The 21,060-nt window shown below is 45.4% G+C and overlaps 1 protein-coding gene across 6 annotated transcripts in view; it reads right to left on the reverse strand.

Annotated features, from left to right (window-relative positions):
* The window catches only part of LOC148643457 (seizure protein 6 homolog), a 211,185-nt gene that overhangs the window by 59,655 nt on the left and 130,470 nt on the right, over positions 1–21,060 (reverse strand). For all 6 annotated transcript variants that reach the window (XR_015928998.1, XR_015928997.1, XM_088615666.1 and 3 more), the window contains one exon: positions 4,944–5,136. Coding sequence is in view for 4 of the 6 variants with exons in the window: in XM_088615666.1 (XP_088471792.1) it covers positions 4,944–5,136 (193 nt within the window). In the remaining 2 variants the exon portion in view is untranslated. The remainder of the gene's footprint in view (positions 1–4,943; positions 5,137–21,060) is intronic.

The following is a 21,060-nucleotide window of genomic DNA, read 5'->3' on the forward strand; positions in this document are numbered from 1 at the left end:
TCCTAGTTTGTAACGTGCTTGCAACAATTTCGAAACAGGAAACATCATGGGCATGGTTCCTTGATGTAGCACAACTGGACCAGATCAGTTGTTTATGGCGGAGATTCCCAGCATTGGTTATGGGCATCCCCACAGCTACTGGTAATTATTCCAGATGAGCGGTCAAGTAAATAATTGTCTTCCTAATTGACCTTGAGGTGACTTTAATCTGCAGCATCTGAACATGCTGGACGATACCTTTGACCTACCGCATTATAACTAAAGTCACTCAACGTGTCCAGAGAAGGTTCCAGTCAAGCAGCTCGCTGCTTCTGTTAAGGATTCAATCAAGTAGCTCAGCTGGACAGAACACCAGGAGATGTGGGGTCACCAGAACCAGAGTTTTGATCCTCTAGATTCTGACAAGAAATCTTGTATCTTGTATGTATTGTCTTGTATAGTGTAATGGAGTGTGAGAGAAAAATAAAAATGCCGGAGTGAACATACATAGATACACATATATAAAACATACACACATAGGTGCTGGCTCTCACACAGTGGAATTTGAGTGGCACATAACTATTTGGAAGAAGAAATAAATACACGACTCCAGAGGATACAAGGCAAGCAACCTGTCTTGTCCGTGCTGTTCAAGATTCTTTGGGAAGGGGGGGAGGTTTTTTTCTTTCTCCTGGATGTCATAAATGCCTCAGCCCCTGATATTTCACAGCGTCACCGGCATCCCTCTGTGGGCGTGTCCGAGTCTAACACTCGGAATCTCAACGGGCAATCTCGGTGCCCTCTGGTACCGGTATCTACACTGGAACCAGCTCAGAGTGAGTTCAATCACAGCACAGATTTCCTTGTGTGGCTGCAGTGCCCATGTGTGGCCAGAGACAGTCTGCTGGTGGGTGTCGACCTGTCACTAAAGGCACCTCATGCTCTGGGTACCTGGGATTGCTTTGATGTTCTTCCCCCTGCATTCTGGCTAGTACCGCCCTATTAAAGCACAGACCACTTTGCTTGAATTGTGCGGTACTCAGGTTTCCGAACAGCTTCTACCCTGCTACAGTACGCATCCTTAACAGCTAACTGCATTGCCTCAGACTCAATGCATGTCTGCACTACACACGTTTTGCATGGATAAACGTTTTTTTTTTTCTTTCACTACACTGTACATATGTATTGTCCTGGTGGTTATTATCTATTATGTTGCCATGTACTGCCTACATTGTATAGAGCTGTCTGTTGTATTGTATTGTCTGCTGTACCGTGTATGTCAGAGAGATCACTGTGAATAAGAATTCCAATGTACCTGCACACACGGCAACAAACTCCTCTACTACTTACTTCCTTTGTTTTTCTTTTGTAGTCTTTTAGATTACTGGGAGTAGTACCAGTAATACTATTCCTTTAAAAAATGTGCTTTTAATGCACCTACAAACACAGCTGCATCTCAGGATGGACTTCTCCACAGTTTGTTTCCCTGGCTTTTGGGCCACTCTGCCTGCTGTGTTGGAGGTCTGTAAGGCAGCAGGATGCGCCGTTCTGTTCCCCTGCCGTGCCCCAGCAATACCCCACCTCCTGTACTGTTCCTCCCAGGAGAGCCCCCACACCAAAGCTCATTTTCACCTGGTTTGTATTCACAGTCTCCATGCTCCCAGCCCGAGCAGCTGGATTATTCACACTTAACCTTTAGCGATACTCGGCTTTCGGCGGTTTCCTCCTGTCTGTGTCAATTGCAGAGAGGTTTCAATTTTTAATTGGCGAAACTCCGAGAAAGGGGGCCCATTAGATTGTGCGCCTCCGACATGGTCTTGTATATTTCGCTTTGAATAACAGGGCTTTTGGACCCCGGGAGAACGACAAGGAAAAACCAGCAAAGAAATGAAAGGGTGGAAATCCAGCATGAGCGAGTCAACCTGGTCGCACCTCCATAATTTTCTAATTAGTGCCATGTGACAGGCAGCCATCAGAGCTCGGGACCTTCCCTGCCTGGGCCCTGATTATCTGTGTCATTGATTTTGACCTCAGTAGTTTGTCTCCGCTGGGGCAATCGGCCTAATAATTAACTCCACACATCAGCTTGGTGTGCCAGCCAAGAACCGAAACGACAGCCTTCCATCAGAGCCTTACTCTGCAATTCAGGGGCTTCGTCCCTCTAATCACCCTGCAACTCACAGCTGGCAACCCACTGCAGCTCAGCAGGTGGGAGCCTGGTCAGTACCTGGATGGGAGACCTCCTGGGAAACACTAAGGTTGCTGCTGGAAGAGGCATTAGTGGGCCAGCAGGGGGCGCTCACCCTGTGGTCCATGTGGGTCCTAATGCCCCAGAATAGTGACGGGGACACTATACAGTAAAAAGGCACTGTCCTTCGGATGAGATGTAAAACCGAGGTCTTGACTCTCTGTGGTCATTAAAAATCCCAGGGTGTTTTTCGAAAAGAGTAGGGGTGTAACCCAGGCGTCCTGACCAAATTTCCCATTAGCCCTTACCAATCATGGCCTCCTAATAATCACCATATATTAATTTACTTCATTACTTTGCTCTCCTCCCCACTGATAGCTGATGTGTGGGGAGCGTTCTGGCGCACTATGGCTGCTGTCGCATCATCCAGGTGGGGCTGCACATTGGTGGTGGTGGAGGGGATCCCCATTACCTGTAAAAGCGCTTTGAGTTGAGTATTACAAAAAGCGCTATATAAGTGTAAACAATTATTAATTATTATTATTATTAAGCAACAGAGCCCGGCCGATCAGCTACGAACGGGGAGTGGTCGACCCTCTCCGTCCGGGACGGGAGGAGAGGAAGGGATGATGAAGATGAGGGGCCTGTGGAGACAGAACACCTGGCCACACCAGGACAAAGTCTGCTCAGTCTTTGTCTGAGCTGCTGCAGATGGAGGAAAAAAAACCGCCAGGAAAACTCCACGCCTCTCCCTTTCCTGGTGGCTGCACTGCGTTTTCTTTAACAAACAGAAGCGCACTGCATCTCCTGAACAGCACATGAACACTACAGCTACAATTAACCTTACTTCAGAGTTTATGAACAACTCTTAAATATTGGTTCAGGCTAGGAATGCTCCAATCAATAAGTTAATCAATCAGTACATCAGTTAAATTCAATATAACAATGTCAGGTCACAACAGGAGCTGGTACGAATTAGAGCAGGCCATTAAACCCATTTAGCCTGTTACGATGTCACTAGGTGACTGATGCAAAGATTTCATTAAGATACTAATACCAACTGGTCTTAATACGTGTACAGTAATATACTAACAGCAAAACTGAATTACAACTAAATCTCTTAAAAGAACAGTTTTCTAGATTGTTAGTTTGAAGCAAATTGCTCAGCTGGGTTTGCAGAAATAAGAGCATCTAGGGTCGTGCACTTGCAGCAGATCGGATCTTGGCAACATGACTCCACAGCTGCTCATCGGACACGGAGCAGCGGAGATGGGATCAGCGCGGGAGGGTGGGAGGGGTCTTTCACAGGGGCGCCATCCCCGAGCACCTTGATCAGGAGGGGGACTGCCCAAACATCAGATGGTAATTGAGTTTAATGGGATGTAACCTTAGAGTAAGGAGTGTGTTGGATGGGGTGAACAATCAAGCACAGCTGAGCCTCTTCCAAGCAACCACTTGGCTCAAAGTGAGTGCAGGGGTCTGTCAAATCCGTCAAAACACAGGACCTGCACTCCATGAAAACAAGGACTGTATGTGCATGGAGTCAGTCCCCACTCCCCAGGTTGTTAAAAATCTTCCAGCACTCGTTCAGCTGAGTTGTACATATTAAGGTCCTCATACATACGGCATGAGCTGATATTCTCTCTTGCTGGACCCCGATGGCCTAACTTGCTCCGCAACTGGAATCTCCTTGAATATTAATATACGTCGTGTCACCGTTCGGGCAAAGCTTCGGAAAGCATGCCTTTTTTTCCCCCCCTTTCTTTTCCTGGCAAAAGAAACATTGTTTCGCTCTATTTTCGTCTGTCTGACACAGGGAAAATCGAATCCGGCTTGACATTAGGCATTCCGGCTGCACAAGCCGGCGTGGTGCGCCGCTCGGAGAATATTATATTTTACTGCTGTGGAGGGGGCCACAGTGTGAAGTAATTGGAAGTTTTGTAAAGAAACAGAAAGTCATTATCTGTCTTGTAAAGCCGGGGTCTTGGCAGATGATTGCAATGCAGTTAATAGAGGGATGAAAGGCCCATACATTAACCCATGAAACCCAAGCATATCGCCTATCACGCACAACTGATTACCTCCTACGCAGTAAGCTACGGAGAGAGAAATTGCTTTCTTATTCAATAGGCACATTAGTGGTGTGTAAGATTGTATTACTCCGCTACAAGCCTGTCATAGTTCATTAGTTAACAGAAACAAAAGAATCTGGCTTTGCGCTGAGTCATTTTTTTTTTCCCATTACCCCTCGGAAAATCTCCTCGTAATGGGAAATAACAGGCCCGACATCCGCGCATTTTGCTGCTGTTTTCATTTGCCTTACTGTAAAAGTTGATTAGCCGAAACAAAAGTTCCAATAATCGGGTCTAAATAATTTGATAATCAGCTGCAGCCTTGTAGAGCAACATGCTTTTTGGCTTGATAAAGAGGCTGAGTGAAAAAGACTGAGGAGAGGGCTGTTCTCTTAGAAACAAATATCCGCTGCACCTCTAGAGTGCACACTTAATGGTCAAGGTCTGGTCCATAGTAAGGGTTGTCTGTGGATACTACAGGAGGCATGGATATTTCTGACGCATCCACAGATCTCTACATGGAACACGGCCCTAAATATAACCCTAATCCCACTGCTGACACCCTAAATCTAATCCCAGATTGGAAGCTGCTGAACTGCATGGACAGAAAGTGCAATGATTTGGAATCTCTTGGAAGGAATCGAGTGGGGAAAACAGTGTCTGGCTGGCAGACCCGGGAAGAGGATGAGGAGGGACATCCTTACCTTGGTATCGCAGGAGGAAGGATCCCGGCCGAGGCTGCTGCTCACTCTGGAAGCGGATGGCTATTTGGTTGCTCCAGCTGCGGACCACCAACCCCTTCGTCAGGATGGACTCGTTGGCCAGGACAGAGGGCTCCCGCCCTCCCAGGTCCTCCAGCGTCACGGTCTCCCCCTCGGACAGGCTGACGTTCAGCACCTGCCAACAGCGAGATCACGTCACCCAGAGGGTGGGGGTGTGGGGGTGACGCAGTGCCAGGCAGCTACAAGTGCCTGGTCTACATTCTATCCGTGGGAGCCTCTGTGTGGAGTTTGCATGTTCTTCCCAGTGCTAGTGTGGGCTCTCCGATTTCTTCTCAGCACATAAAGAGTTGCAGACAAGCTTTGCGACAACAGATGGCTTACAGCTGAAACATCAACACTCCGTACCTTCTGACCTGCCACCAATGTTAAAAAAATTCTATGGTGTCCCTGTCAAATAAATAATAATTTGTAGCTCCCAGGCACGATATGCAATGGCAGCTCCCTGTAACAGAAACAATCCCTCTGCAATGATGAATATACACCCACGCTCACTGCACTGTAGATGTTAGCAATGCTACAATACTCAACAATACCAGCACACCTATGAAACTGTGTGGCTTCGTCATCAAGGGAATTACTATGTTCAATGAAGCACACACTTTGATGCACCAGATTACATAACTTGGCTACTATTCCAGTCGCACAAAACTGTTTGCCTATTATTTTTAGTAAATGCTTCAGACTGGAGTAATTAGGGTTAGCAATTATAAACATCTTCTGAAGTGCATCCATTTCATAATTGCACAGGTAGTCACAAGGGACTTAAATGCGCAAAGGGAGATCAGGACTAAAAAGAAAATAAAAAGCACAAAATCACTGAAATTCTCATTCTTGATTCCAACGTGAAGGTGTATTTCCATTTGCAGGATGTCGAAAAGAGCAAAGTGTGTTTTAAAAAGTGACAAGTTGTTGCATCTGGTGCTTCCAGTGCTGTGGTTCATGTTCTGCTAAATCAAAATACAATTCTTCTCCCCCTAAATCTAAGATAGCAAAACTAACTCTTTCAGAGTAACAGCAAAAATAATGAAGGAGACAAGAGGACAAAGCAGAACACCGCTTGCACAATATGACCTGAAAGTTCACCTACGACGATGGCTATACTGCTCTAGTGGGGTTTCCTGGGACTCTTTCTGAGCACAAAGGATGGAGGGAGAAAAAAATCAAACATATCCCAAGCAGTGATCCATGCTGTGACCTTCCCAGTGCCGGTCTGCTCTATCCCAGCTGCAGCTGTGTGTTCACTGGGGTGTTTTACAAGGCTGTAAAAGGTTATTCAAAACCACAGCCAAGCTGGGGGGTCAGTCCCATCCAGGGGGACATTTTCGAATGGCCAACGAAAAAGCACCATGCCCGACATCAACACAACCCCAAAATATGCAACAAAGGAAAACATGCTTGGCCTTTGCTGTCATTTCTGCATCAATTCACCTGCCAGATGCACAAAGCAGCTTGACGTTGTTGAACAAATCAGAAATGTACCTGCAGTCAGGCCCAATTCTGTATGCCTGTCACCCCCAGCCGAACGCTGGATGCCAATTCAGCAAAACACATGTGACAAGCTGTTAAATTTGCATCGCAGTAATTCATGTTGTCGCGCTTCGCTTCATGTGTGATATTAATTCAGATGACAGCCCCCATCATACCGGGCTCATTTTACATCCCAGACAGTTTGCTCAATGTTTGCCTTAAGAAATGAGCCACTTGAGATATGCTCCCTTCTGTTAGATTTCCATTAATAAACTAGCAGCTGGAAGAAAAAAATCTTTTTTTGTCCATTTTTATAAAGGAATGTAATTTGGGAAGTATACGTGGTCTGCCTTTTTAGTACACTGCCTCTTTGTTCTAGGAGAAAGCTGCAGGTGGCGGAGTGCCCTCCTTCATGGCCGACTCGTTTTCTTCCTCTGCCAGGAGTCACAGACATGCCCTCCCTGTCTGCCCTCTACCCGTCTCCCTTCCCTGCCACCCTCACCGCCCCTCCTCTCCACAGCTGCTGCACGGGTCCCCAACAGTTCTATGGCATCTGCAGCTGGTGATGTGGGCCCCCCTAATTGGAGTTCTGGTACTTGTGGAAATTTGCAAGCAAAATATATATTTCAGCAATAATTAAAAGCAAAGCAGGTTTGAGAGTTCCTAGGAGTAAACTAATTCCAATGGCATCTGGTGCAGATTCATTTGATATGTTTATTCAGCTTCTCCCATGTTTGGATGAGTAGATGACACGGCAAACAACTGCTTGAAAATGGTGGATTGTTTCAGGTTGGGAAAACAAAGACGGCCAGGTCCGTCACCCTTCCATCCATCCCATTCCTGACCACTTCCTCCAAGTCGGGGTCGCGGGGGGGAGCCGGATCCTATCCCGGCAGGCAACGGGCACAAGACAGGGTACACCCTGGACGGGACGCCAGTCCATTGCAGGGCAGACACATGGACACAAACACATACTCACAACTGGGCCAATTTTCCCAGAACCCATTTGACCTACCCTTCTGTTTGTGGACTGCGGGAGGAAACCGGATCACCCGGAGGAAACCCACACAAGCATGGGGATAACATGCAAACTCCACGCAGACAGTACCACGGGATCTGAACGCAGGGCCTCAGTGCTGCAAGGCAGCAATGCTCATCACGGGGCCACCCTGCCCCTCTTATTTTACATTTATTTTTTGAACAGTGCCATAGACCGATAAGGGCAAGAGAGAGCGTGGGCATGCTACCAGCCATCTTCACCGCATTCAGAGTGGCTCATCGTGGTGCCCAGTAGTAAGGAGTGTTTGTGCCACATGGGTACAGTGCCATCCAGAACTCCAGCTGCTGCACTGCTGTCTGTGGATAATACCCCAGTCCAATGTGGCACCTCTCCAGCTCCCAGCACAATAATTTAATACAGAGGTCAACCAGCTGGCAGGAGCATGTCTGTCCCCTAGAACTGCTGTCTTCTCTTTTGAAAACCGTTTCAGACATGCGCTCACTCAAGACTAGATAACACTGAATAGCCACCCCATAATCACTTTGGTGCAAGGCTGCTGCTGTCATTTACTAAGAGGCTCTTCTTGTTCCCTTGTTGCATGTGTTCCCTGCTGGGCCAACTCATGAAGAAGGCCCCCTACAAGGCTTCGATACGTTTCGGAAAAAAATGTGAAAGCAATGGTCTAAAATACCAACGCTTTCACACCACACACAGTTGTAAATAAATGCAGAGAGACAACATGTAGAAGTAATTAGAATGATAAACAAATGCATACTCCACAGGCCTGTCTTTGCCGTGATACATATCTGCTGGACTGCTGCATGGTTTATAGAAATTGATTACTTCCCATCCTTGTCATTGCTTGGAACGAGATCCTTGATTGGACCAATTCCTTTTGTGTAATGAAACTGTCTCCAGTCTGGCAGCCATAAATTAAAATGGCTCGGAGGATGACCCAGACAAATGCCCTTTATTCGACAATTTATTATATAAGCCCGAGTGATGCGACAGCATGCCACATGTCAGAGATGAAGACAATGACAGCACCCTGAGAGTGAACAGCTCTATTTCCTGACTGCAGAAACAGAGCGAGATGCTTGGTTACTTGTTTGAAAATGCCCACGTCTTTTACCCCGGTAGTATGATAAACGCCTCGTTTCCGTCTCTACAATGAGAACATTCTGCCTGCTCAGCATAAAATAATGACACTTTTGATGGAAACTGTAATCAAAAGTGTCTTATCCACTTATCCACCTTGAGGGCTTTGTGTCAAAGTGGGTTTTAAAAAGATACCAGCATGCTGGATCATGTGTGTGGCTGCATGACGATATAGTGTTGTGTCAGTATTGACATAGCAGGTGTATAATGCCATTAAATAACAGCATCTTCTAAACATTTCATTCAAAAAAAGACGAAAGGACACCATTACATCTTACCTCAGATCTGAAATGATATATGGTATACATAGGTGACTGCTTGAAAAGAAACTTTTGCGGACATTAATGTTTCAGCTTGTATTCATCATTTTGGTCACAGAACGCACAATTTAATTCCTGGAGTCGCACAGAGCAGTTCACAAGTCTCGTGTGCAATATGAAAAAGCTTCGATTTGAAAAACCTTGAGACAAAAATTGAAAATCGCTGCTTGCTGAATACTAACTCACTTAAAACCTAAAAACAATAAATATGTAATTACGGAAGGCAAGCATCTAGGAGAATGTGAGGGTCAACCAGGAGGTTAAAAGTAATGAATCACATCTTTCTCTCTGTCCTTTCCCCCATACAGGCATGTTTAATGTTGAACACACGGCTGGAAGGTCCTGCATTCCTGCTCTGTTAGTGAAACACAGCTTGTTGAGAGCTAGCAGAAGCCTAGTACAAGCCTTATTGATGAAACTTGAAAGATATGTAATAAGAACCTAACCAGCCTTCACATTGGTGCTCATCATTTGTTAAGTGCTAGTTTGCCATTCATACATAATGTAACACGCTGCAGAACTGTATGACAGTTTGCTTAATGTTTGAATAAGAGTACACAACATTAGCATGTTGAATATGAAGCTCAGTGGTAAGAATTAATATGCAAGAACAATCTTTCTGTTACACCCAGAAATAAATGTATGCAGCACGTTTTGCAATAACATCCTTTGCATTACGAGCAAGGCATGTATTCCTTCATTATTTTGGAACAGTGAAACATCACAAGAAGTCAAATTGCATTTGATGGGTAATCCCTTGTGGTTATAAGGCAAATTAAATGGTTGTTTTTAAGCATAATTGCTTCCGACAGGACACTTGGAATTGGTTTCACTAACACGATATTGACAACACAAACGGTGTATTGGTAATCAGACATGATGCTAAGGACACCTGATGTGTCTGAGTTTGATTTAGCAGCTCAGATAAGCTGCCCATTGGATTAATATTGCAATAGATGATGACTGGCATACAGCTGTTTCTTCATGTGTTGACAGGGTCTGTAATTGCTTTTTTAGACATCAGAGCCCGTCAGTTCCACTTATAAAACTGCACAATGAATATTCATACTTGAAAACGATTGCACCTTTACTCTCCTAGTGACGCTTGTGAATAAGGAAGTCGCCATCACCGGACTTTATTTCGTGATGTTGTGAACTTTTGGTTGACCAGCACAGTACAGATGGCAAGAGGTTCACCGAACTGAATTACAGAGGAGTGCACACTGCAGCCACTCAAAGACGCTATAGAGGGAAGTCATTTTCATACTTCATTACATCCCACATTCAAGAATTTCAGCCTCCAATTCCAGCTACTTTTCACGTGTGTGTGTGTGTGAGGTTTGGGCCCTCTTTAACAGACTGTCCCCAGAGAGCAGACTCGCATTTCCACAGCAATGTTTCTCTGTTTCTCACAGGCAGCCCACAGCAGATGCAGGCAGCGGTTTGCCATTTACTTCCTCAGTTCAGCAGCGCTACCTGTCCTCCGAGACGCTGAGTGCGGACATAAGGCTCCTTTGGGACCGACTGGCACAGAGCTGCTGTCTGCATGGTACAGCTCAGATCCCGCAGGGGGACTCGTTATCTCTCCTACACCTGCAACCCTGCTGTTACAGCCATAAGCACCTGTCCTGATTAAATTATGAATCATCAGGTGGATGCCAACAACAAAAAAAAAACTAGACTTAAAAACTACCAGAATAGTAGGAGCAAAAGCGACTCTGTTGTTATGATAAAGCGCACATCTGGACTTATTGGGAAGAATGATTCCAAACATTTCTGTTAAGTAGCTGGTTTGGCCCGACACGTCAACAAAATGTATTTTAGCCGAGATTAACTACATTAATGACACAGCGTGTGACATAATACGTATTGCACATTACATATCAGATGCTATGACAGTAAGAAGTGCTGCAGTTAATTTGATGGCATATTTGCAATGATAAAAATTAAAAAAAAAAAACAGTGTAGTTTTATTATTACACAAATGAATTGCACAGTACCATTGGCCATTTGCCAGCAAGCCCAAATCCAGGTGACAGTAGTTCAATTTAATAAAAACAGAGGAAAATCAGTCTGGGATTATTTACAAGGAACAATACATATCATTGCCCAGACCGCCAGCTGTTTCCTATATTGCTGTACCAGTGTCACAAGAAAGAAAATTGAGATTTTGTTTAAGCACAGCATGTGACATCAGCATGTGGAAAAAAAAAGAATAAATCAGATTTCCATCCAAACAGCAACTTTTCATCTTGCACAATGTCATTAGAACTGCAACGTGATCGAGTGAAATTGAAGGACTAAAAGGTTTGGCGGTGCTTTCAGAAAAATATTCCTAGGGAAAAAAAAAACAGATATGAGCAGCTATGAAGGTCTCTCTGGTATTCTTTTTCTTTCTTCTTTTCATATACGAGAAAGGACGTATCAACTTTGAAATAAATTGAGGTCGATTTGTGGTTAAACTCACAATGCATCATAGTAGTACACAACATGAGTCGTCTAACTAAAAAATAAATTGTAACACAACAGCAAGGCGCTTGAACCCTGCCTTAAAATGTTTGGGACAGATTGTAAAGTTCAAACAACATACAGGAGGAGGCAGAAATAGCTTCAACATGCATAATATCATATTAGAAATATTTCTATACTCAATTTTACTGAGGATGCAAAGACTTGTAGACACCAATTTTATTTATCGCACTGGTTTGTGTAAAAATAGAAGTCCGCCAGAATCTGGATGTAGGAAGATGAGAACTGTGTTCACCCTTAAATAGCGACTTAATAATACTGGAGATCTTGTAACGGTGAATAACACTGAGCACCGCATAACCTTGGGAGTCATTTTTTGGTTCTGAAATTTATTAAGAGATTAAGCACATTCCTTTGCGCTACTTATTTCTTAACCCCCTCCTAAAAAAATCGCGTCAATGCGTCAGTAGACACTAGCGATGTTGAAAATGACAAGGACAACTTGTTCGGAAAATGCTAAAGCGCTCCCCTGGGGCTAAGACAGTGCGAGAGAGAGAGAGAGACATTTTACTCATTTCCTAAATCCACAGCTTTCATGCGTTTTGAGCCGCTCGGCAGAAAAAGCCACATAGGAAAAAAAAGGCTCTTCGTCTGTTCAAGCTTCGCCTTCAAACAGGCACCAAATTCGAGCCCTCCCTCCTAATCTCTCATTTCCTGCTGGTCTAAATCAGTCTTCTGCGACTCACTAACTGGTGGTGCCCAATTTAAATCAGAGAACAGCTCCAGATTTTCCTATAAAAATATGCACTACGAAATCACACCTACAAGTCACATATCCAACAGTAGTGAAAACAAAGGGTGAAATAAACAGGCTTGTGTCCCTAAATGGAGCTTTAAAATGAAAGTTCACCGGGGGGGGGGGGGGGAATCTCACCCATGTCTCACCCACATACCTGAGCAGAAGCCTCAGGTTTCCAGCACACCTGTCCGCACATTGTCACTTTCAACCTGGGCACGCAGCCCAAAAAACACTGCCAATCGCATATCTTCATCCTTACAGCTTGCCCGGCGTTTCCTCAGCCCAGGGGCCTAATCCAAGAAATTGCAATCTGATTCAATTGCTTCTTTCATTTGGTCTGGGTGGGGGGTGGGGTGGTGTCTAAACTACTGAAGCTTTGGATAGAGACGGTGTGGAAACACACATTGACAATACCGCTTCTGCTGGTGAACTCTGTTCGGTCTTTCTGCTGTGATCTTCTGCCATTTAAAAGAATCGCAGCTTGACCACACAGCTTTTACGGAACTCTGATTTCACTGTCATCAGCTCCAAAATAAATGGAAATTTTGGCATAGATGATAAATGATCATCATCACCACCATCCAAACTTCCTTCCTTGAGCATTACAGATGAGCAAAGAGGATCAAAAGTAAAAATGCCATTGCTGGATTACGGTCTTCTGTTTCAGGCTGCTAGGAAGTCAACTGAAAAGGAACGTGCCACACTGACAGGCTGAGGAAACTGAGCCTGCTTAGTCTTGAAAACAGCAACAATTAAGACGGGACCCAATACAAATATTCAAAATCCTCCGAGTCATTAACGAACTCAACTCAACGAAATTAACGAAGACCAACCTGGTTCAGAATGAACACTGAAACGCGTGAACCAGGAGCAGGCAAGTAGAAACTACAGGGAAGAGCATTTAAAACTGAGAGCAGCATGCACTTCTTTACTTAAAGGGCTGTTTGGAACAAGCTACCAGCAGTGTTGCTGAAGCCAATACCCTGGCTTCTTTCAAGAAACAGCTAGAGGGGATGTCTGAATCAATTGAGTACTAGCTACCAAATGAGCAAGGCCATGTTTGTAACTTCTTGTATTCTTAAGAATAAAGAATAGGCCAGCGGTTCTCAAAACCATGGCTAGCATCAACTGGAGCTGAACCTCCCCACTGTGAGCAACCTGCCTGTCCCGATTCATTACTACGAAGTGGGCACTTTACCCACAGAGGCGAATAAAGATCCCAGTGTTCATTAGTCTGCGCAGACATCATGAGCGCCGTCAACAAGATGACGGACGACAGGCAGATAAAACAACAAATCGGAACAACCTGCAATTTCTTAGAGCGCATTCCGCTGACAAGGATCACAAAGCACCGAGCAGTTCAGCTGTTTCAAGAAGTCAAACTATTACAAGTTGCAAGTGACATGCAATGCCCTGCCATCCTCCGCATGAGTGGGCATTGCCAGGCTGGGGTTAGCCAGGAGGGGCAGCCTTCAGCCTGCAGACTGTCCATGCAAGCAGACAGCACCAAGAGCCCTGCCCTCGCTGGCACACGTCGGGCAAAGATCAGCTGCATTCCTCATTGCTCCCTGCCCTCAGCCCATGTCTCTGCCATGGAGCGATGTGCCATGGTGTGCAACTGACTGTGGTATCTGAAGGCACAGCGAAGGGGCTGAGTTGCTACAGCCGTCACTGGTCACTTATAAGAAATGTCATACAGACCAGTAGTACCAATTTGCTTTAAATAAAAATATTTAAGAGCTATAGTCATTATTTAGTGGTATGCAAAACATGATCATATTAATAACCACGAGGAGTCAGGACCTCAGTTTTACATTTACCTGTTTTTTTACAGTATAGTTTCCCCATCACTGGGGCATTAGGACCCACAGACACCGCAGGGTGAGTGCCCCCTACTGGCCCCACTTACACCTCTTCCAGCAGCAACCTTAGTTTTCCCCAGGTTAGAAAAGGAGGACCCTATACAGTGAAGAGCACCTCCTCGTGGTGTTCAGCACAGGTGAGCTCATCCACACCACATGCTCGTCACACAATGGCGCCTGGCCTTAGTTTTTCCCCAGGAGGTCTCCCATCCAGGTACTGACCAGGCTCATACCTGCTGAGCTTCAGTGGGTTCTCAAAAGAATAAGGGTGTTACCCCCTGTGTCCTGGCCAAAATTACCACTGGCCTTTACTAATCATGGCCTCCTAAAAATCCCCATCTATGAATTGACTTCATTTCTTTGGTCTCCCCACCACTAAGAGCTGGTGTGTGGGAGTGTACTGGTGCACTATAGCTGCCATCACATCACCCAGTTCCCATCATGCCGTCCCCATTAACAGTAAAACATGTCAAGTGTCTAGAAAAAAGCTAGATATGTGTTGGGATTATTATTTATAATATTAATGGTATGCCTGATGGTGAGATATTGCGTCCGTAGTTGTCTTTTCCACCCAAGATGCAGATTTTAAAATCCCAACAGTGAAAAATCACCTTATATAAATCTTTGTTCTGAGCTGAAAAGCTCCGGCACCAGCTCTCTCCTCCCACCTACTCCTCTCGTTTTATTGTCTAATAGTGTAAAATCCCCCGAGCTTCACGCGACACTCCTCGCACGTCCCCTCCTGAGCCAGACAGCTCTCCGCCCCGTTCCTGCAGCCTCTGTGACCCTAACTCTGCTCCTTTCCTTTTTCTTGGTCGGGGAAAAAAAAAAATCGCTAATTAACCAGTCCAGTTCTTGCAGAACAAGGGGCCCAGTGGGAAATAGCAAGAGCGTAAGAAAGCGTTGTGACTGCTAATTAAAGGGTGTAATTAAGGAGGAACGGACTAAATGATGTAGCACCACCAGCATCTGTTCCATCAGCAGTTCTGGGACATGGCGAAACTCGGCCTGTAGCCTAAACGCACAGGTCGACAGAGGTAAATGCCAAGCTGCTAAATATAGGATTCTCGACACTGGGCCTATGCCTTCTCTTCCCAGCAGAAAAAAAGCTCGCCAATAATATCACCCCGATCCACAGCCTGCCTCCCATGAGTCACGCTGAAAAGAAGGTTGTGCTTAAGTCTTAGACCGGATCAAGAAACCCCAGGACACAGTTTAGCATAATTGTTGCTGCTTATCTGTATGCAGCAGCATAGAATAAAACAATACTCTAATCATTTTTTTTCCAGTTCCAAAGTGATTAGTGAGCCCAAGAAATGAATCTGATAAAAAAAAATTCTCACGATTTTGACTTTATTCCAGTTCTAGATCGGCAATCACGAATATATCCAGGGGACGCTGGGATCATGCAGTTCCCTCTCTTTAGCCATCGATTCCAGAAGACCATTAAAGTCCCTCACAATCCGCATCTACAGCGCCGGTTTGCCATGCAGGTCGTGATTAAACTGCCTTCTGTCAGTCAAATGCAATGCTTGTTTAGCAGTGGACTGAATTATGCCTCTTTAATCTTTGAGCAAGATAAAACGATTTTCAGATTTTCACACCTTTTACACAGCAGAAACCTCCTTCAAGTGGGGCCGGGCAGCGCTGCCCTACCGGTCCACAAGCAGACATTTCCATTTCACACACTGGCATAAGTAAGGGGCCGGATTTTGTATCAGACTAAAGCTCAGCCTTATCTCAACACTCATCACACAAAGCTGCTGGCGCTACACAGAGTACAGCGGGCGATATGACTCACTACAGTTTGCTCTTCTTAGCCATAGTGAAAACAGCACAGCCCTGAATTGTACGAGCTTTACAGCAGGCGAGGAGATACTGAACTGACTGACAGGAGTGGGGCTCTCTGTTTAGCTGCAGTTTCAAAGAGGGAGAGCACAGGTATCAAGGGTGTTATAATACCGCACCACTTCTGCTTAAGTTCTCCTCCGTTATCATGCATTAAGGCAGTATTAGTTGTAATTGTTAAAATACCCCCGATTTACCTACATCCTTGCCGGCCTTTCAGAATCTTTTTAAATACATGCAATTTAATTACAAAGGTTTCTAAGCTTTTGGCGAAACGCATCTGGATTGCATTTCCAGATGCAGACACGAGTTTTTGTAAGTTTTCATTTCTGGTTTTTTGTTTGTCCGGAAAATCAGCTCCGCGTTTGAATCCAAAAGGTGCAGAACTGCGGGGTTAATGGTTTTCTGCAAAGCGAGGAGCATTCCCATTATCGAGTGCTTATAACACCTCCTCCGATCAGAGCACATTCATCACATGCCTCGTGCATCCCAATGTTTATCACATGCTAAACACGCTCCCGTGTCACCCACCCTATCTGTTTCCAATTAGCCTCCCCCTGCTCTCCCAGCTCCGCTCCTGGAGGAGCCCGCGCGGTGCCTGCAGCACAGAGGCGGCCTTCCCGGCGGACTGTGCATTCAGCCTCTTTTCCATGGCCGCGGTTATCTCGTCCGAACATTCACCTCGCCAATTCTCTTTTCATTATCGCCGCAATCCCCGCACGCCGCACAGAAAATTGGTTTTACGCGATGCGCTCGAAGAAAAAAAAAAAAGGCAAAATGTGAGGAGTGGGGAGAGGAGGAGGGGGGGTATGTCAAAACAAGAGGGGTTATGTAAAAAAAAAAATGCAAATGCCCTGCATTGTATAAATAATAGCATGGTCCATTGTGAAGCTCTTAGAGGCTTGGACGCCCTCCGTGGTTAAAGAAATTGCAGTATTGCGCGTCTGGATGAAGCTTCAGAAGAAAATAAACCACGTACTGTACTGAAAATAATTATGAAAAACTGGGCATACAATGCAGATTCTGCACTGTTAATTAATACCTTTTGTGTGCCAATGGAAACGTTGCCTGACACTCTGTTGCACTGACATGCGACAGTGTCATTGGTTGTCAGGCAACCCATCAGAAAGTGTCGCACTGCCTCAAGGCCTCTGTAAGTGTAGACATTGATAGCACTGTAGTGTGTTAAATATGTATGAACACTCTGGCTTCGGGGAAGGGGATTTCAGATGCCTGATCTCTTCAAGCGCTGGATCTTGGAAGCTTAGCAAGGGTTGTGCTCGGTATTGGGATGGGAGACTTCTATCGAACCCCCCTGGACCACAATTCCTGATCTAATGCCCCATTATCGTGACCTGTCAGCAGGAGGTGCCATCATTTGGTGGCGACATTAAGCCGAGGTCCAGACATGAAAGATTCTGTGGTGCTGTTCATGTGGAGTTTGGGTGTCTGCCGCATGCAAGGGCAAGGAAAGTGTGGGGTGCTTTTATAACAGAGCTCATTCACTAAGCACGTTGCAGAAGTGATGTCACCCCTGCTGAAACCTAGATTTCTGCTGGGCCAGGGGATCTGCTCGTTTGGTGTAGCGCAATTACTGGACTTAGTTTAACTCTGAGCCTGTAAGCTAAAGCGATCAAATCCTCACAAGCACAGAGCAGAGCCACACGCGTGACACTTACAGAGGCAGCACCTAGAGAGCAAGCACACAGCGGCGAGAATCATTTTGCACAAATAAAGTAAGGCAGGCCACTGACCGATGTCAATAACCAGCCCTGGTCCTCTCTCTGCACGCATCGCCAAGACAGGAGTGTGAGAAAAACATGGCTCAGACTCATTCTAAACATGCTGCTTTCCCAGGAAATGTGTGTTCAATACCACATATTTGTTTTCCAATGTCGGCGATTCTGAAAACAGAGCAGATCACTTCATATAATTTCTCCCATGGCTTCTTCAGTGCCATAGCCTCTACACTGGTTCTCCATATGATGTTGTACAATATGTGAGAATGTCAAGCCCCTAACTCAGAGTTACCTGACAATATCTTCTTTCTCAGACCAGTCAGAAGCTTGCACCACGCCATCATGCAACTCCATAATCGCAGGTAGCTGCACACTTTTCCCATGGCAATCAGTCCACGTTTCCTGATTGCACATTACCTGTAAAAACAACTGATTTTTCCAAAACAGCTCAACAGCTCTGCTCTCTGCTGCAGCTCAAGTGTAAAGATCCCTCTCTTCCGCAGTCGCGCCCCGTTAATTTGTTTACCGAAAGGAGAGCAGTACATCACTGACAAACCCTGCCACATTTTATTCTTCATCTCTCACAGCTTTATGGGAGGTCAATGCCAAACACATTTAGCTTCCACTGTCAGAACGGACTGAATTAAAATGAAAGAGCTTGAATCGATAAAGCAATTCGTCCCGCATTAAAAAGAAGCTTCTTTTTGTCAGCTAAGGGCAGCTATGTTTATTAGCAATGGGCTATTGAACTCTCAACCATCAGGGTGCTGGCCCCACATGGTGCCAGACACAGATCCTTGCCCCCTGCTTTCAGCTTTAAATATGTGGCAAGTGGGTTAGAGGCTAGTACAAGAGTCTAGGTCAGCCAGCTAGTAATGTAATACATGTGGTACAAGTCAGGTTGAAGCACACAAATTACTGAAAATTGTCTTAAATGAAGGTTAAGGCGTGAGAATAGAATGGTGCTATTGAAAGTGGTGAGTATCACCTTGGAGCTCATAAATGGCAGCCCACTGAAGCTCAGCAGGTGTGAGCCTGGCCAGTACCTGGATGGGAGACCTCCTGGGAAAGCTCAGGTTGCTGCTGGAAGTGGTGTTAGTGGGGCCAGTAGGGGGCGCTCACCCTGTGGTCTGTGTGGTCATTAAAAATCCCAGGGCATTTCTTGAAAAGAGTAGGATTGTTACCCCTGCATCCTGGCCAAATTTCCCATTGAGCTTTACCAATTATGGTCTCCTAATAATCCCCATCTCTGAACTGGCTTCAACACTCTGTTCTCCTCCCCACTGAGAGCTGGTGTGTGGTGCACTATGGCTGCCCTCTCATCATCCAGGTAGGGCTGCACATTGGTGGTGGTGTTATAGGTAAAACAGAACTAGAATCTTGCTGCACTCTCTATTAACTGTGCTGGGACACTCAAGACTTCGCAAATCCAGCTCCAGAGGCTCTCTGGCTCCTATAATTTTCTTTCTGCCTCTGATCTTAATTATTCAACTATTTATTTGGATTAGAAGCTGAGCCCACTGTGATTTTCAGGTTTTAATTAGCTGCTGATGGAAAAGTACCAGCAATAGGCTCTTGCTCTTGAGGCTGGAGCTGTCCATCCTTGATCTTAACAATATTGCTCTCAAATATTTAAAACTGAGGTCCCGCTGTTATTTTTAAGTTTAAGGTGGAAGAAATTGTTCTCTTACCGTAAAGAAAAGAACAGATTTTATAAAGGGCTCGACTGAAGCCATGACATCTAAGTCATCTTCCCCACGGAGGTCTGGGAAAGCACAGGACAAGGACAAAGGGAGATACTCTCAGCAGTGGGTTTGTACAAAGGTGTTACTGCCTCGTAGCCTGATCCGTACTGGAATGGGAGACCTGTGTTTTGATCCAGCAGAAGGTAGTCTTCCCTCTGGACCAGAAAACTTCAAACCAACAATCCAGAGGTAACTTGGAGACATCATGCTTACAGGAAGTGCTGTCCTTCAGATGATGCTTTATTCCGGGGTCCTGACTACTTGGTCATTTAAGATCTTGGGATTTAAAGAGCAGGTGTTAACTCCAGTCAGCTGGCTCAATTCCACATTGGCCCTGCTCAAGTTGACCTACTGTACTTCAACTTCCCCCTTGATTCAGCTGAAGAAGGAATCCCTCGCATCTCCAGCTGTTCTGCAGCTTGTCATACAGGTGGATGCAGCACTTCAGTGCTGGATGACGCGGGTTCCCTCTTACAGGTGAATGGTTGAGGGATTTTTAGGGATAAGAAGTGCTCCACAAGTGCATGCTATTATTATTCTCCCAATCAATTCCTCATGGAGTGGGGAACATATGGGACATCTCTCACCCAAGGCATAACGACTTTATACCAGAGAGGAAAATGAAGAATTGCATCTGAGAAGGTTCGATAAAGCTCCATTTTAATTGGCACCTGTGTCCCCAAGAGAAATCCCATGGTGCACTTCTGCGAAGAGCCAGAAAATCGATCAATGTATTGATCCTGCACAGGACATGCGAGGGAGGGAAAGGAAGGGTGATTACATAAAGGAGGCTTGCTCATGCACCACTTTCATGATGAGACGGCAGCTGGCCAGGACTGATCACAGCCTGATTGCGCGATGAGATTTCCTTGACCTGAAATCAACAAGTTGTAGTCGCTCATTCTCGCCACTCAGGTTGTGTGTAAATTACACTGCCCTTAGCTAATGGAAGCCTCTTGAGTCGGCCTTTTTGTGTTTTCTCGACTATATAGTGCTCAATTCCCCTCCACTGTAAGCTCAGCTCTTTTCTCTTTCTTAATTCCCCTCTCTCCCTGCAGCCAGGAACAGAGGGTTCTCAGAGGGTGCATTTTCCCGCTCTTTTATTAAGTCAAAATAAAGGCGAGAGAAATCTTGCAGGATGAAGGAGAGAGAGAGAGAGGAATCAGAGATAGGACCATCTGAGAAAAATAAATCAAAGACAGTGATGAGGTCTGGCGACAGCAGATAGCTGACCTGCCAGGGCAGCTTGAAGTTCCAGAGAAAACAAGGCTTTCATAGCTGATTCAGTGCTCTCCGGCACTAAAAGCCCTTCTAGAAGCCAATTATAGGAACTTAAAACTCCCTCCCAACAATAACAAAGTGTAGAAAAAAGCCAGGGTGAAAAAGTGTGGCAGTATAATGGCTTAATAAACTAGTCTTTCAAAACTTTTCATCTCAGCTGACTAGTCTTGCTCCATCTTTGCCCCAAGGACACTAATTAGTGCTCCCAGAATTGAATCCCCGACAGACAGGTTTTTTGGGTAGGCAGAGATACGTAGCCTCTCATGTTCAATACATAAGAACGTTAGGAGAGGTCACAAACCAGGAGAGACCCTTCAACCTCTAAAACTCATTTGGTCAGTAGCTTGCTGA

Source organism: Lepisosteus platostomus, chromosome 22 (assembly GCF_059453375.1).
Source record: "Lepisosteus platostomus isolate fLepPlt1 chromosome 22, fLepPlt1.hap1, whole genome shotgun sequence".
Classification (NCBI taxonomy): Eukaryota; Metazoa; Chordata; class Actinopteri; order Semionotiformes; family Lepisosteidae; genus Lepisosteus; species Lepisosteus platostomus.